This window comes from Glossina fuscipes, unplaced genomic scaffold (genome assembly GCF_014805625.2).
Source record: "Glossina fuscipes isolate IAEA_lab_2018 unplaced genomic scaffold, Yale_Gfus_2 2, whole genome shotgun sequence".
NCBI lineage: Eukaryota > Metazoa > Arthropoda > Insecta > Diptera > Glossinidae > Glossina > Glossina fuscipes.
In genome coordinates, this window is record NW_023998416.1 from 28,252,099 (window position 1) to 28,271,490 (window position 19,392).

At 32.9% G+C, this 19,392-nt stretch overlaps 1 protein-coding gene across 1 annotated transcript in view; it reads right to left on the reverse strand.

Moving 5' to 3' along the window:
• Positions 1–13,047, reverse strand: part of LOC119633040 (Down syndrome cell adhesion molecule-like protein 1 homolog) — a 159,270-nt gene extending 146,223 nt beyond the window's left edge. The window contains exon 1 of the mRNA XM_038026230.1: positions 12,908–13,047. Within this exon, the coding sequence (XP_037882158.1) occupies positions 12,908–12,935 (28 nt within the window). The 5' untranslated portion in view covers positions 12,936–13,047. The remainder of the gene's footprint in view (positions 1–12,907) is intronic.
• Between the last annotated feature and the right edge of the window lie 6,345 nt (positions 13,048–19,392).

A 19,392-nucleotide genomic window follows, 5' to 3' on the forward strand; every position in this document is an offset into this window, starting at 1 on the left:
TTATAGAAATGGAAACATTAAACTAATTTTTAATGCTTTTCCAATGCAAATTTAATTCCTTTTCCAACCCAAGTTACAACGCTTTGACATTTTCTTTACGTACTTGTGTGTAGAGAACCGTCACAATGAGGTCGCATAAGTTTTAATACGAATCAGGGGAAAGTGATAAAGCGCAAGGGTCGATGTGATATTTAAATATTATTAAATATGACGCTAAGTATGCAGTTCACGAAAACGATATACGCTAAGCAAAAATATTATTATAAACCTTCGAATTTCTTTTCTACTAGGCTTTCATTACATATGTAAGAGATGATGTAAGAAGTGATTGGCTCAACTTGGCTCGTATCCATCAGCAGAGATTGTCTTTGCACCCTAATAGGTAACTTTATGGTGAGCATTACAGTGCTTGCATGTTTTCTCAAAGCTAGATTTCGTAAGAAAGCAGATCTTAAAGATACGAGAGTTAAACTCGAGGTATGCAAAAAGCAGCCAACTGACAGGACACACACAGTAAAGCGCAGAGAATTTCTTCTCCCACGTTTAATCGGGTGAAGGTTAGAAAGACGTTAGGGAAAACAATGATCTAACAAGCGATCGTAGCTTAGTGGATGCATGCTACATCGGTAAACTTCACCAACTGGAACAATTCAAAGTGGCGAGAATATCAGGATTAGTGTTAAATATCCCGCAAAGTTCGATCTGCTTTATCTCTAGATATACAGATTTTACATATTTCCATCGTTCATGCATATGGAGAAATACCGAGAAAAGATTCCTTCGTACAATTGAGGTTTATATGAGAAGTAGACGCTAAAACGGTATAGCACACTTCACAACCCTACACACTTACCCTACAAAAATAAATCTTTTCTATAGCAGACATCGGAATTTATTTCAATCCATGAGGCACATCCGCTTCTATAGGCTGGAACCTTTCCTTTCAAGACAAGAATGATCACTGCATTAATAAATTTTGAAATCCCCTATCATGATACCATGATCGTATCATCATATATTTAGTCACAGAATTTAAATTTCTAAAGTTATACGTAACTTTATTTAGGTATAGACATAAATATAAACGCAGGACATTAAGAGAAGATATCGTACACTTGAAATGCTGCACACGCCGTTTGATAGCCACCATTTGCTATCTCCTTTTTTATTATCTTCAAACAAATATTGCACTATAAGTTGACTATAGTATGGCATTGGAAATAGTCTGTTCTATAAGTGAAGCCAAATGAATACACCAGCAGGACATCACCTTGACAAAGTAAGCCCAAAAAGGACAGCATATTATACACGGAGAAGCACACTCAACGTGGTACCCTCAAAAGCATTAAGTAATCAAATAGAATTCTTAAGCTTTTGCGAATATTTTAAACATTCAATAATGGTATACATGTACTATTAGTAATTCCACAAAGCGAAGGAGAATCGTAGATTGCTACATAAACCATAATAAGGAATTTATTATGAATTTTCATGCTTTCGCCAAAGTTTGGTCGATTCATCTGATTTGTAAACTTACCCTGACGAAAGTGTTTTAATTGAAGTATCGGTTACCCGGACATTTATTATTTTTTGCCCCTGAGTGGTGAGTATATGGATAGTGATGAATTAGCATATGTCCACATATTTGAGTTTGTTGATCGGCAGTCTCTTAATATTTACCGAGCCTAACCTTGTAGAAGAAAACGAAAGATGTGTTCTTCGTTGAGGGGAACCAATGACGCAGATATGTCACATAACACTTGATTGATTTCTAAAAAGAATGTTCCGAACGCCACTAAAGGCTAATAAAAACAGAGTTCTGAGCAAGTAACTTAGAGTAAAATTTAATACAAAGGTTTGAAAATTTTACGCAAAAAAGTTCGGCAGGATTACGTTTGGTACAAGGCATTATAAGATCATAAGCCGAATGACTAATTTAGTCCAATATTTTGTACAATCATTAAAGGGGTCAGCGTAAACAGAATTCAACTGACATATTCATAATTAATAGAATATTTTACAAAATTTTATGCATTACTTTGAATGGTCGCATGTTCTTAGATTCGTCTTAAAACGAATATAAATTTTTTGTTCGCTTCATTTTTATAAGTTCTTCTGTCACTCTGGCCCAATATATTGAAAGCCCTAAGCTTGCTGTTAATTTATTTCACATTATTGAAACAATATAGAAATACTTTGAGCGAAAACCCACAATGGTAATAAGTTGTTCATGGGATTTTGTTGGTGGCTTAAAAAGCCATACACAATTGGGCAGAGAATGGCCGCAAAAGTCTCACTCGTGAGACACATTTACCGATAACGTAATTTACATTGTGTGTCGCTTGTTTTCTGTTTCTGTCTCTATTTGTTTTTTTTTTTTTTTTTCGTTTCTTTTTTTTTCTTCTTTAGTTTCGCACTTCATTTTCTAAAGACTATTGTTTTGAATGGGAAAATCGTCTATTGCAACTTTAGGCTTAACATTCATTTCATAAGCTTGGTGAACATTGTGAAACCTAACGGCATGTGAATGACTTTTTGCAGACCTACGTACCATATGTACGTTTGCACACTACTAGAATTATAAAATATATATATATATATATATATATATATATATATATATATATGTATATATATGTATATAAAAACTGTGGCAACTTTTTCAAACTATGGTTTTCACTAAATTGCTAGCATTACATCCGTAAAAAAGGGAAAAATTCAAACAAAAGATAATTTACGTTTATGTTAAAACGAATCTTTAGTACTCACCATTAATGATTAGAAGAAATGATATTTTTCGTAAAACAAAAAAAAAATTTTTTTTTTTTCTCGTTCTTTTTATTTTAGAGGGTTGATTGAAAACTTTTTTAATTTTAATTAATTGTTTTATGATCCAATATATATATATATATATATATATATATTATTTGTGATGTTTACGATTAAATAGCGTGCAATGGCTTGCACAGAGAAAATGTCGCTAAAGAGTATGGAAAACTTTATTTTAAGTTTTCATGCTTATAGGCAAACAACCATTGCTACGATTTAGTTCCAACAACAATATAACAAAGTTAACAATAAAGTGAATGCTTAGTAAAAAAAAAAAAAAATTATTCAACTTTGTATGAAAGAACTTTACTCGACCTACGAGCTGGACGGATAGACAGACACATTTGTGTGACTAAGCGTAAAGCTACAACATTGCAACCATTGAAACCAAGCATACTTTTTGAAGTATAGCTGCATACACACATATTCACAGTTACATTTACATTTTATATATATATATATATATATATTGTGGACACATATGCATAAAAAATTCTCCGACTGCTTGCATTCTAATCTCGAATTATTGTTTCTTTTTTTTTGTTTTTGTCATTGGTGACAGAAAAGTTTAGTGAAAGGACAGGCAACAATGACAACAAGAACAACAACAATAATAATTTCAAGAATTAAACAAAAAGGAAGTTGTGTTCCGACATAATTTACACAGTTGCTCTCAACTAAAAGGGGACTGGCTTTCTTTGTGTTAGTCTCACTAGTTTTTGTAATTTACTTTAACTTCAAGTGCTTCTTGGTTAAGCGAGCTAAATAATGTCGGCTCGAAAGTGTAGAAAACAGAAATGCAAACAATTCAACTTTATTTTGTAACGCATTTTCTTTTTCCCTTTCATTTTTAATCTTTGCCGTTGCAACTTTCAGTTCAGTGTTATTACATTTTAATTAGGAACTTTCCGTCTTACAAGCATGTATATATATATATATATATATATATATACGTTCAAGCACATACTTACTTATACGCTCGTACGTAGCGTTCCCATTTAATACATGCATTTTATGTATGGCAGGATTCATGCTATTATGCATGCACATCAACATATATAACGATATCTCAAAGTGCGAAAGTGAGAAAGTGTCAGTTTTTCCGTTTAGTTTGTTGACAGAAGTCATAAAGTTGGCAAATTCTTCTTTTTCATACACACATTTGCACTCAGGTATTTCACAATTTTCATAATACTTTGGTCATTTTTAGTTTTTTTTTTTCTTTTCTTTATGTCCAACGCTTTCCGAATAAAGTTTTATTAATTTTAACTTCTGTTTATAGCTTTCATAAATAGCAGTATTTCCTTTGAACTATTAAATGAACGCAGAGTGTAACTTCTAGCGGAATCATCGACAGCCATAAAAAAAAAAAATAAATGAGAAAAAAACAAAAGAGAAAAATTTTTCGCTTGAGAATAAAACCACTAAAGGAAGTTGTATTTTCAACTTTCGACGACGTAATCTTGTAAACTAATTAAAGCGCAATAATGTTGTTATTTCTCCTACAACCTGCCACCGAAAGTCCTCAGTGATGCTATAAAGCTATCAGCCTACACTTCTGAGTTAATTAGGTCTTGGCTGTGTGTCTTTCTTTGCGAAGCTTGTATTTTGCTTCTTCTAAGAACATAAGGATGACATATAAATCAATAACTTTTCATACGCTTAAGAGTAATGCGAGTCGAAGTTAACGTAAATTCTATGGCCTCTCATGAGATATCATTTAGTCTTATTTGAGATATAACCGGTAAGGCATAAAACTGCATAGTGGCATGAGAAACGTACCGCCACTAAGAGCGAGCGGGAAGATCTGAATTTATCAATGAAGTGATATTTTGAGAAACTTGCTTTCACTTTCTGGATTGATAGGCGTGAAGAGATTCCAGGTTGTGGGCGCATAAAAAAAACATTCACTCAAGTAAAGCTCAGCAATTGTTACAAGCGATACCCTAGCGAGGAAGAGAAAGATAATGCTCTCTAATGGAAAGTTTTTTAAACCCTCTTACAGTGGATACATTGCATTAGTAGCCGAAATCCATAAATTGGCCCGCAGTCTTAAGAGCAACCGCTCATTTTGGAGCAATAGGAAAAATCTAATGTCTCCAATATCCTATTGTAACCAAACAGCGGACTGGGCTAAACAGTACGTGAAAGAAAGGATTTAGCTTAAGTTTAAGCAAGGTGAAGAACGCTCTAAAATTCAAAGATACCTGACGTGTGTATCGCGCCTCATCTCTCATTTAAATGTAAGTGTTATTAATTCTGATCATTTTTACACGTGCAGTGAACATTCCTTGAGTGACGGTTTAAGATAAGAAAAACCCTGTCTACTAACAATGATTAGAATGAATAGACGGGCCAGTGACGGACCAGAGAATATTCCGGTACCACGTTTAAGAAAATGTCATAATTCATTGGATCTGGCTAACCTGTTCATCAGAGGTTTGCTCTTTAACCAGAGGTTTGCTCTTTGATGATATGTAATAAAAACAATTCTTTACATTCGTGGGCAGCCTGTAAAAGTACACATATGTATATACACATAACACACCACTAGGTAAGGTGGTAAGACGACATACGGGCATAGGATGACTATTGACTGATGTGCTAACCTTCCTATCTTGAAATTTTAACACTTTTCGTTTCAAGTTGAGATACTAACTGAAAATATGTAATGACATCTGTATTCCATCCTATGATCTTTTTGAGTGATATGCTATACATGTTATGCATGCACACATTATATTTATGTACAAGATTAGACATATCAGAGTTAAATTTTCCTTTTCTCCTACATCCACTTAAGTGGCATAAGTGCATGCATAAAAGCTAAGTCAATAGAGTGTTAAATGGTGCGTGTTATTGTAGAAAATCGTAACAAGACAAACGTAACTTTTTTCCATTCAATTTAGCATCAATCTTTGCAGATGCATCCATGTGATGGTAATGTTAACAACACATCAAACACTGGCTTTTAAAATCTATTAAGATTTAATGATAGTTTCAAAGTATTCTTCTTTTTAATATAGCCATCGCCTATAATTCTCAAAAATACGCATCAGGATCGTAGGATTATAAATATATATGAATACCGTATTGTCAAATTGAACTATAACCATTCAACCATGTTAATCAGATGATGATGCCAGAGGCATCACGCATAAAAAACTCTACACAGAATATGATTTCAGTCATCCATGATGTAAGACTTAGGATAAATATATTTTCTTCTTGCGTTGAACAAAAGATATGCACACTGACAAAAGCTATGATAGTTTTTTACCCAGAAAAGATTTAAAAAAAATAATTTTATTCTTGCATTTTCTATGGTTAAGAAAAGAATTAATTTTTCTCCTGTTAAAAAGTAATATACATGTAGGTATGAGAGCCGTTTTAAATACGGCAATTTTAACTTAAAGTTTACTTGTCACATCGATTTTTTACAACTGACCTTGTTAAGGAGAAGTTAAATTGTTTCCTTTACGTATTCGGCTGTCAGATTATTATGATTGTGACTCTTCTACCAGTTGCTAATGTCTCTCGGTATTCCGTTTTCCTAATCATATGATCATTTTCACTAACTGCTTTCTCTTATTTTTTCTAGCACTTAATGTTATAGTTAAATTTTTAAACATAGGTTAGAATTCGAGGTTCTTCAGTTCAGGGGAAGAAATCTTCTAGTTAAACTTAAGCATTAGTCAGAGTATAATTAAATGTTATGAAATAGATTTGCTATAAATTAAAAGTTAAATAAATTTAACGTTGGGTTAAATTTGTATTGAAAATGGCTCGAAGTTAACGCAAAGTTTGATTGTACACTCAGAATGTTGTTCTCTATTTGAAACCAGTCTTCAGAGTTTCCTTCTTTATTCTGCTAGCATAATAGTTAATATTACAAAGACATTAAAAATTTCGAACATTTGATCGACCTGGGCCGTTTCCTCATTATACCTTTGCAGAGATGTACAAGATATATCGATCGGGAAAAACACGTTACATTCAGAAGAAAAATACAAGTGATATTTTCAAAGTCGGATTCTATCGCCGCTAGCTATACATTTTTCCTATTGTCCAGGCACTTGTCTTCTCCTCTTGCCGCAGCCCGTTCATTATTTTCACATTTTCATACAAATGAAAGGCTGGCCGACAAGTGCATGACACATTGATACTAAGAAGTAATGAGTGACGGACGTAAAGTCTTGTGGATTAGCCTGCCAATTTTACCTCTATGAGGGAGCATTCGTAAGGAAGGAAATGAAGTACTGTTGCTTTTATTTGAATTTCTGAACAGCGAAATGTTCAAACCAACAAGCTTTCAAAGCTAATAACGGACCACTCGCTCCTGTTCGCCCTAAACGTAGAGCATCGCATTATTGCCAAAGCTATGCGGAACTATGATTGACAGCAATAGCGCACCTGATTTTTTGCCCTTACAGTTTTCAAAATACATTGATTTCTCATCCCTTGCAACGATGTGATACCAAAAAAGTTCCGTTTGCGAATGCTCTTTACTTGGCTTAAAGTACATTTGTGTTAATAAATAAATAAATATAATAAAAAAAGTGTCGACCTATTGAACACAACAAAACTGTGCTATGCAAACACTTTTTCAATTTCAATCACTTCTACACCTTTGACACTTGTTGATGGCGTAACAAAAATGCCATAGATATCTAATTTGTATACAGTGCACTCCATTGATGCGCCGTTTGCTCTCAAATTCGCATTGCATATTTGTGAACCTGTACTTCGAAGCGTGGAATAATTTTATCAAGACTACTTGATGTCTATTGTCGTCGTTTAGTTGATTTCGACTTTTCAATCGAATTCATTTTTATCAGCTTTTACGTCTCTTGAGGACATGTGACTTGGTCTATCACAAATACTTTCGTATTAGTTTTTCGGGAAAGTTGATGAGTGCGCTTATCAAGGAGTAGAGAGCGCAGAGAGTGTATCGAACCAGAATATTTTCATGGTTTTAGTGGTTAAGTTTACCTGAAATTTGAAAACATTGATCGAGATTTTTCTTATTAAATTTTTGAAGGTCATAAAAACTTTTATTATATGCGTTTTTGCTGACCGATGATGACAGTTCTCATATGAAACTTTCGACGACGAAAATTTTAAGCAAAATTTTCGCTTATTCCATGATCATTTATGGCCAGGTGTGGGCCGGGTGTCTACTTCTTTCAAGTTTCTGCTTTTTTTGGAAATTTTACACAGTGAACGTTAAAGAGGACCAACTAGTGGAGGATAAAAAGACTTGGGAGAATCCAACATGTCTTTTAGTTAAGAATAGAAAGCACCTCTCATGCATATTCAAAATGAGTGAGAAATGCATCATATTTTCAGTTGACATAAAAATCTGCTAGAAATCTAATTATGGAAGACTATCAACTATTCTCTTACTCTTACTTATCATTAACATGTAAACGCATTTTACGTATGCAGCCTTTTGTAAAAAAAAGAAGAAAAAAAATGACATTTGCAGTCTCACCATACACAATACACAGGGAAGCAGTATAGGTGCTTAGACGCATTTGTGTAAACGTATTCCCAGATGAAATTCGTAATATTTTTTGATGAGCGTTTCTTTGATTGACTTCCGCTTTCTGCACCTTAATCGATTTTACACCCACAGGAAATTTGTGCGGTTATTGCGTTTGTGGTAATGGGTGTATATGTTTTCTCATGTTTCTGAAAATGTTTTATCAGTGCGTTTTCCTCACGTTTCGTATCATGAAAACTAAATATACAGTGACGAGAAAAAAAAATGTTGAAATGCACTTCAACACTATTTTGAAACTTATAAACTACAATAATATTTTAGACAAATTTTAATAGAAAATTTTCCTTTGAACACCTTGACACCTTTGCCAATCTCAGTGAAGGCTAAATCCTTTTAGCAACAAATGAAATTTCTTAGTCACTTAGTTATATCAAAATGACTCTTTATTAAATGCATTGCCTTTTAACCTTCTAAATTGGCGAAGGGCATCATCATGGAATGATTCGTCTACTTATGCCATCAAGTCTAGATCTCTATTTTCTAAAGTTTTACTCAAGGAACGAACAAATCTTGGCCGCCCTTAAAGTTTAAATTGGTTGAGCTCTCTTAAGTTTTTTTCAAATTTTGTACATTTTAAGCTTTTTTGAAATTTCACCGAATCAATCACCGGCCATTTAATCTTTGACCCGGCAACTGTCCAGATTAATCGGTTTTTCCTTTTTACAGACAACGCTACTACCATAAACACGTTTTTTCGTACCTGACCTTTAAGATTATATTTAAAATTGGAAATTTTTTTTTTTTTTTTTGCTTGCAATCTTCATTGAATTATTCGCTTTTGGTAATCTCCAGCTGTGGTACATACTCTCTCCATAGCAGCGATTTTATTAAATTAATTAATAGAAAAGGAAAAAGTAAGTAATCACGTTAATAAACTTGGATTCGGAACAAAAAATTAAAAAAGAAGAATTTTTAGTTTTTTTTTCGCATTACTATAGTCGCATATGCGAGTACACGTAAAAGTTGGTCTTCTTTCGACGGGTTCGAAAACAAGTCATGACATGTAGTAGTTGCGTCGACATGTCAATCATGTTTTTTTTTTTTTTTATATTATTTTCCATCTGTAAGGATTTATTTGCTTACATTCGTCTACTTCTTGATTGTGTAACTTTGGAAAGTTACGTGTATCTGTAGTGTGTACGTCTCACATGCGTACGACTATGATGATGATGATGATGATCTGTGTTATAAAGTGGATTTTTTTTTCTTTTATGTTCAATTACTTTTGCAAATAATGTTTGAACAAGAAGGAACTTCTATGAATTGTTTTCAAAGTTATTATTGGGTTTTTGCAATTGTAAATTTTTCTGCTCTGCTGCTCTTAACTTTGCTTTGATATTTCATTTTCAGTTCACTTGCACAGTACATCATATGTCGCCGCAAATCATAGTAACAAGTTAAGCGATACAGAATCCGCAAAAGGTTGCTATTTGATGATAATCTCATACATTTTCGCGTTGCTTCCGATGATTTGAATTCTTCTTCTACTCCTGATAATTTGAGTTTTGCCCTTCGCTTTTGTAATGGATACAACATTCTTACGTTGCTTGCGTATGATTATTTTTACTTTTATTTACAATCGAATGTATCTCATATGTACACGTATAATTAAAACATGATTTACGTAAAGCTGAAAGGAAATTTTCGTTTTCCACTTTGAAAATTTCAGGAACGCATTGAAACAGCGAGAATTTTTCGATAGGATTGGATAGGATGACGTGTCGGTACCCATCATTATTTGATTATGTTTCCAATTTTTCAATTCATAATTTATTGTGACTGCTTTGCAAAGGCTTTTGAGAAGCGTGTTAAGTTTGAACGTGGGCTTGAAAAAAAAAACGCTTACGGAATAGGGGTAAAGCTGTGCCTACAAACAACAGGAGCTTTACGGTTTAGTTTGGCGATTCTTGTAAGCAGATGTTCACTTTCCTAAGCGATTCGTCTCACTCAGGCGCATTTCAATAGTCGTCTGCCTTAGTGTTATCGGAGGAGTAAAAAATCGCAGAGTTTCAATCAACCAACTGTAGGTTATCTAATAATTCACCTATGATTTACAACGAGGACATGCCCTCGCATTTTTTTTTTTTTTTTTTTTTGTTCACGTTTTTGTTCTTTGCACAATCTTGTACACCTAAATGTTTTGCATTTCGCATGCTTTCATTCATCGTTTACAGCGATTTATTCAGCCCATCAAGGCTTGCCTTTAAGCTACTTAAACGATCAAGAAAATGTTTCAAACTTGTAAACTGTAAGCAGCTTTAATAAACTCTTCACATATTTCCCCTCCGTTCCTTCATTTATTCGAATGATGCAGAAATCGTTCTACTGCACAAAAAATATGAAAAAAATATCTGGACACTGAACAACTCCTTAGCGTCGAAATGACGAAGAATTGACAGCTGGGGAATATTGTGATAACTGCAAAACCGTGAGGGCACTACATAATTAAAGATCATAGACAAGCGAGGTTTACCTTTCCTTGTCTCTCATATCTAGTATCAAAGTTTTCAAAGAACGACCTCTAGATGGTGGAGGATACAAATTATCGCTTGCAAATAGTCGTATGCATCTAAGGATTTCGTGTAGTAATCTCTAGCACCAGGTATGGACGACATCTTCTCAATAAATCATCCCGTCCAGCCATCTACTTATCTAAAATCAGACAAGTATAGTGAGCTCTTCTTTTCTTTTGCTCATCAGACAACAATTTAAACATCCGTTTTGCTTACCTTTCAATGTTTAGTTGTAAACCTCTGTACAAAAACACAAATAAAGTAAATAGAAGTCTTTCGGAGATTAGATATTCTACAGTCACATACACACTTGCCGCATGACCTATGTATGGTCGAAAAGAAGCAAAGTTTTATAACAGTGTGTTTGCGCATTTATCGCGAAAAGAATTTTAATTGCGCGGCCATAGCTTAAGAACGAAGAAGAATAAGAAAATGATATTCGCTCGCCACCTTAACGCTAATCAATGGTATATAGAGGTTGGTATGGTCTCTGAAGCTTCTTTCTGGATGCTGCAAGCCATTTAATAAAAGAATGAAATTTTAATATTCTATACTACTCAGTAGGCGTGGCGAATTTTTTCTATTTTTGTACAGGCGCTGCATTTCCCCCTATAAAATACACTTCCGATCTTTGTGCGAAATTTGAAGCCGTTAGGTGCCTGTTTACCATACGCATTTCACGGACCGACGAACACGCTTAAATCGGTTTAGAATTTGATGCTGATCAAATACATTACGGCATCTTTTAGGCTACCTTCTGAGCATTTCACAAAATGGTTGAATCCCTCATCCTTCGATGATGGATTTAAAAAGGAAAATAGTTAAGCTTTTGCTAAGTACGAGACGAACTTAACTCATATCGAAACCTAATCTTATAAAACCGATAAGAAACAGTTTGTGACTAAATCTGTTAGACGAAGATTAGGATTGGTACAAAGACAGGTAGGTAGTGAAGCAAACGTAGAAAAAATTGATTTAATTGACTTTTTACTTTGACTTATAATCTAAGCACTTATATACCCCTTGTGGAGGTGGTTACACTTCTATGAGGTCACTCTGTGCACTGCAATATTGCAAGAAGCAAGAACAAATCCTAAATATCCTGTCGAAAGGGAAGAATAAATTAAACTATTTAAAAAAACCTCAATAGTTTAATTCTCAATTTGTTTATTTATTTTTAAACCTATTAATTGGTTATAAGATTTGATTGAAATTTCCAGATTTTTTTTTTTTTTTCTGTCTCTTCTTTGATATATCAATAAAAATTCAACCACAGACGTTTTAAATCGAAAAAGGTATTACATTATGAGGTAAAAAAAAAAACAGAATAAAATAAAATCAAATAAAACAAATTAAAAGAATTTTACCAAAGAATTTACTAAAGAAATAATTGAAATTTGAATTGTCAGCTTGAAAAAGAAAAACTAAAATCTCAAAATAATATCCGAGTTAATACCCAGGACGATGGAAAAGCCACCCTCCTAAACAAGGCTACAGTATTGAATTCTTAATATACAAAACAATATTTTTAACCGTAAGTCTTTCCCTTCTCGTTGCCTAAGTAAATATAGAAAACTTTTGGTAAGAAAAAAAAAAGTTACAAGAATTCAATTGTTCAATCATCATGTATAAGAATAAATTTTTTTTTTTTTTTTTTTTTTTCAAAAATTTGCATATTCATTCATGTTTATATGCAAGTCCATCATAAATCCATGATTTTCAATATAAATTTTTCAAGTTATTTAATTTGAATTAAGTTGAATGTAATGCATAAAATTGAAAATTTTACACATCTTTCTTATAAACAAAATGTTGCGCATGTTGTTCGCAATGAAATTCATATAACCATATGAAATATTCATTGTTTTTATTATGCTTTTGCATAAAAATTATGCCATATCTCATTAATGTTAAGATGAACGCAGACTCATTTTCATTAATAATAATTATAATAAATGCATATACGGGTAATAAATAAATGAATGCATAACATACTTACCAAAAATAAATAAATTTACAGATTCCATGTTTATTTTTCTTCTTGCGTTCCCATCAGGGTTTCTCCTTGAACGTATAGCCCAGGTGCGTAAAGAAAGATTTTTATTATTTGCTCCTTTTTTTTTTTTCTTTTCTTTTTTTTTTAATCAATAACTGTAAATTGTTCAATTGTTGTATAAATTTACTTATCACTTTATTTATTTTGCTTTATTCTTCATTTTTTTTTTTTTTTTTGTTTAATTTGTTTACGGGGAAAAAGTTCATTAACAATTTTTCATTTCTTTTTCAATAAATCGCAAATGTTTAATTGAAACTGCATTGTTGTTGCTTCCAGGATTGCCAATTGCTTAAATATGCTACGACTATTTTCATTGGTCTCACATGTAATTGTTTCCTATTAAAAGGAGTAGAGAAAAATAATGGGTTTACAGGAAAGTTCTGTCCGCCTGTAGAATGAAGCAAAATGCTAGTTTCCGAGGATAGTCCGAACTGAATCGAGCTTTTTCGTTATCTCTGTTGTTGTCACCAAATAAACATTTAACAAGCTTCTGTAGCAGTTCCTCCTTCTTGAGATTATATAAAACAGAGTGGCGTAAGTGAACTCTATCAGTAGGTATAGTTAGACGATCGTTTCTCCCCTAATACTAACATGAATAATCTTCGTTTGAACTCATTTGCTAGGTCAGCGAGTATACTTTCCAAATATGCGAATACTTGTTGAAGCTTATTGTAGTTGGAACAGAGAGAACTTTTCAGTAGGACTTCACTTATGACACATCACTCAATAAGATTTGATAGATTTTGCCTCTGTTGACGAGTCTATCTATGATATTTAAATAGTACTAATCATCAATAGCCAACTTAAACCGTCCAACCCCACGAACTTATTAAGTAGGCTGTTTCAGTAGGAAAGAAAGCAAAAATCTTTGACTCTCGAAAGCTCTGTAAGTGTCCAAACCATTTTAGCTGTATCTAGGTACCTGGTTGAAAATGAAGCACGTTATGCTGGCTAATACCCGCTAGCGGTGAAAATGAAAACTATTCCTTATCTCGTTCTCCTTAAGAAGTGCGCATTTAAAGCTGCAAAGCAATTGAAGTCACATAAGCTTTTACTTCGATCACCGGAGGATGAGGGTTATACTCATTGTGGCAAAACATTTGCAACGTCCAGAAGGAAGCTTCAAAGACTTCCCAAAGTACATACACTCTTGACCAGCATCAAATTCTGAATCCATTTCCGTTTCTCAAAAGGAACAAAGAATTGGTAGGCCATGCTGTAGTACATGTGCAAAAATGAAATTTAGAAAAATGCAACGCCTACCTAATGCTATAGTGTATCGAAATTTAGTTTTTGTTTTCAATGCTTTCAGACATTGTGCGTGGAGAAGCAACCTTCAAAACACTAATAAGGTACATCAAATCTTGACCAATTACAAATTCTGTATATCGCCAAACATATCCGTATATCCCTCTGCCCAACTGCGTAGTATCTGTGGTAAACATTCGCAAAAGAATTTGAATATTTACCAAATCGGCCGAAGGACACGTCTGTGACTTTCACACGCCTATCGAAGAAAAACTGCGAATATCTTTACTTTCGCGACTTTTTGCTTCTTACTTATAGAGCAAAAATGGGAAAAATCAATCGCGCCCAAACAAAATCATTAAGTATGAAAATTTATGAAATCATTTAGTATGAATTTTTGCCTTTTTTTTTTTTTAGTCTTTTTTTAGGATAACAGTGGTGGATATAAAAGATTCGGTCACGACCGAATATAATTTTCTTACTTGCTTCCTTTGTCTCAATTTTACAACTACGTCCCAATTTACGCACATTACTCTTATATTAAGAGTTATTTGCTGAGCGTATAAAAAAAAGTTTTTATATATCTTTCCGAATACGAATTCATATATGAATTTTATGTTAATTTATTCTTCCGTTTTTATTAATGAAATGCTGGAATAAAATTATTCAATCGAATTTCATTATGCCAAAGAAAAGGATGGGAGAAGAGAAATATTAATTTTGAAAACATTTATCAACGAGAATATTCGAGAATTTCGTCCTTATGGAATACGGAATTGTAAAAAGATTTGTGTGGCGACAATTGTGGATAGAAATTAAAAACTAATTTATACATCATAGGAAAGATTGACTACAAATCAAACTTAGTGAGGAAGGAGGGTAAACATTGAATCCATTCGATGTACACAACAAGCTAAACATAATTCAGCAATGTTATGCTCCCAATTATGGTCCATTATGGAGCCACACCAAAGACTAGTTTGTATTTACAAAAATGTTGTGAGCAAGAAGACAGATTACTTAAGATCTTTAACTTTTATTACTTATAGTTGGGTGGTAGCCAAGAAAGTACAATTCGCTTTTAGCGCTAGTGATTTCAAGCCAACAGTTTAGAATTGCAAAATATTTTATTACACTTGGACGAATCAGTTAAAGGATTAAGACGATTCTTATGCAAACTTTTGAACGGCTCCAAGGAAATACAGGTACAGGAAGGATTTATTAGGGAAGGTAAGAATTAAAGGGTTTTAGAACGAAACAATTGATATAACAGGCACATTGTTCAACAAACATCTGTTTGCTCATTTGTAGAGTTGTAGAAGAAGAAGAGGACGAAAGAGAGCAAGAATAAAACTACAAAGCATTTGAATGTAATTTGTTTGAAATACCTATACAGACACATTTATATCAATAGCAGCGATATTTTTCTCCAAGTTTTTCCTTATTTAAAGTTACCACCCAAGTCAACGTCTGAAAGCCTTTAAAAAACTGGAGTTAATTTTTAGACATAAGTTGGTACTGCCATCTCACCAGAATGCCTCCATTCGGAAGGGGATTCACGAGTACGCGATGTTTCGTGGTAGACGCAAATCGAAGTTTAGCAAAGAGTAACTAATAAATCATCTCTCCCACCGCTGTACTCGTCCGAAATCGATTGAGACGTGATTGTAAACAAGCGTGTACTTGCGAGTCTCCGCACGAAAGCAGAAATAAGATAAGTACAACTTTTGGGAAAACCACGGAAACTTTACGTGTCCCCATGAGGAGTACCAATGTCACTGTCACTTGTTTTTGTTATCAACCTTATAAAAGTAAAGAAAAAAAGTAAAAAAGTTAATAGAAAATTTCCTAAGGTTCTTTTAAATATTTTTCATAGCCAATTCACTAAGACCTATGCTTGCCTTCACAAATCTAACGCCTATAATTATATAGCGAAACGAGACTATTGCATCTGTTTACCCCGTATCCATAAAAATCTTATGGTTTTAAGTCTTTGTTTGGTGTCATACTAAACGGTGTTATAGAAGGGCTATTGATTGCGTTATGGTTATGATTAAGGACAATTTATTTATTATTATAATTTTTTTTTGTTTTAAAAGAAACATTTTCGTTTTTATATGTTTGTATGAACGACAGCGACAAATTAATGCAACTATTAAAATATTTAATTAATTTAGTTCATTTATTTCGTTTAATTTGAATGCATCCATACATACAAATAACGTCATGTGCAAACGCATGCATTCATTCATTCATTCATTCATTCATTCATATTACGCAGCAAATGGCTGACGTGTGTCAACATTGCAATTGTTATTGTGTATATAAATATATAGATATATATATATATATATATATATATATATATGTGTGTGTGTGTGTGTGTTTATGTCTTGCATAAAATTTACGTAGCTGGCTGTTGTTGCTGGTGCCCGGTGTTGAATGGTTAACCGCCACTGTACAAATTTGTCAGTTCAATGTAAAGCATATTTCATTTCGATTTGTTGTAATTATTTTAAATGGCATTTTATTTGTGCATATGTATGTATGTATGTATGTTTGTAAGTATATGTAAGCATGCTTTTGGAAAAATTTATTTATTTATTTATTTATTTATCACCTTTGCAATTGCATTCTCTGTGATTTTTTTTTTTCACATACAACATATTTAAAATTAATAATAAATTCATTGAATTGGTTTTTTTTTTCATTGGTTTAATTTTTAATTTTGTGCTTTTTTTCTCTTCTTCTTGGTTTTGCATAAAATATTTTAAGTGATTTTGGGTTTTTGTTTAAATCTTCCAAACGGTATTATTAACTTGGCTATTAACATTATTACAATCTTTACGTTATTGCCCTGGACATGTTTTTTCATTCACGCTGATTGTTATGTTGATAGTGTTTGTCGATAAACATATATTCATGCATTGATTTTTCGACGGTTTTTTTTCTTTTTGTTTATTTGTAATTTTTATCTGTAATCTGTTTAAATATTTTAAAATAAGAGGAAAAAAAATAAATTATAGTAATAATGATAACAATAATAACAAAATAAAAACCAATTTAATTAAATCATCATTCGATTTAATGCGTAAACTACTACAAATTAAAAATTATTTCATTTATGGCATATAAATACAAATATATTCCCTTTTTTATTAGCATTTCTTTTTTTCCCACAAACAATCCTATCAATATTTTATATATTTTTTATCATTATTAGAAAATTACGTTAGGCTTTATATTGTTATCACTTTATGCTAAACGAACATTCGAACAGGCCAAGTGGCGTCATTCGTTTCTCTGCCTATCTCTGTCTTTTGTTCGTGGCTTTGCCTAAAGAAATTTTTTCGTGTATGCTGCGCCACATGTAGCAGAAGAATATGTTAAGTCGGTGCGGATATATTGAACATCCAGACAGACCTGAGATATGTTTACCTTTTATTTTATCACTTTCTAAATCGATTTAGTTTTATCTGTCCGTCCGGGTTTTTTGTATTCAATTCGTAATTTTTGGAATATTTCGATGAAATTCGGTACATTGATCTGTTTTGACCTAAAGACGAATGTTCTCCAAAATGGGTAAGATTGGACCACTTTTTCGACAACTTCCCATATAACGAAAATTCGTTATAAGAAAACCTATATTAAGCAGAGTGACCCAGGACGTTTATTGATGAGCCATGGCTCGCTATAGTGTTTTTACTTGTTTTCAATTTATGAAGTGGAAAGGAGGAAAACACTTGAGCTAGCTACGGTTGAGGACACTAGCTTGCGAAAATGTTAAACATGTGATTGACTTTTTATTAAGAGCTTTCATCCCAGACCTTTTTTTTTTTAATGTAACCAATCATTCACCCTATGCGTGCAACACGTTGATGATCAGAAGAAAGTGCAAAAAGAAAAAGAGACACTCATCGCCGCCTTTACCAGTTATCTGACACATTACTTTGACTCGTTAATGCGAAAATCATCCAATTATTATAGTAGTAGTGTTTGAAAAATTCGCTTTAAGAGCAACAGTGTCAGCCATGACCTAAGTTCTGACGCGTGTGTCTTCTTATTGTAAGAACCCCCGTCCTGGTTTGGGCCTTGTCTGAAGTAAATTTTGGTCATGATTGGTCGCGTAAAACAAATGAAAAAAACAAAAAAACTTGAAGAGTAGCTGATGAATAGGTGTAGTATAAACGGCTGCTACTACGAAAAGCCGCGAACGATCTCGAGACGTAGCCCTTCGATCAGAACAAGTGTTTCGTTTCTTTGTTTCTATCAAATTTCATATCCCCAACTATCATCAGTTGAACTCCCTATGACATTGGACTGAGGACAATATAATATGTAAGGCCTTAAAGATCCCAAAATATATTTATTCTTAACTATTTTAAGATATTTAATCGATTTATCCTTATACGCTAATCCTTTCGACTCTTATTTTGGAGGTTGAGAAGGTTAGTTAATTTTTTTTCTTTTAATAAATTATTATAATAATAATAAATCTGAGTGGGCCTTCAATTTAGGTCCATAGAAGAGGTAAATGGACCTCGCTAAAAACTTCACAGGGAAAAAAGCAAGCAAACGTGGAAAGTTTATTTAAAAAAAAAAAAAAACATACACACACTGAAACACACACAAACGACAAGCGGTACTCAGACAAATATTCTTTTACTTGTTCTCATATTTAGTTTCATTGCGCTCTCGTAGCAATTAAAAAATTCTTTTCATTTAAAATTCATAAATATTTCGTTTCATTTTCTAACAACACACACACAATGAAACGATCAAAATCAATTCATTGAACACTAGTAGCCTTTTAATTGATTTATACTTTGCTATAGTGTTTTGCCTCTAGGTGCGTGCGATTGAGACAAATCTGGCATATCCGTCATTTCATATCAATGGATAACAATTTGTAATTGTTTCTGTTAATCGCGGGCGCGCTAGTGTTAAGTGTTAGTGTCTTGCGGTAACAGTTTTCTTTACTATAGGTTAGCCTATTGCATATAAAGTTATGCATGACTGCTATTTTGATTTGTACGAGCTAATGCATAATATAATATTAACAAAGCCAATTCTACAGTATCTGGCATTGACAAAACCATCTGGTTTATTAATGGGCAATAAAGGGCATAATCGATTGACGGATGAACTCAAAGTACGTTCTTTTTCAACTGAATAACGTA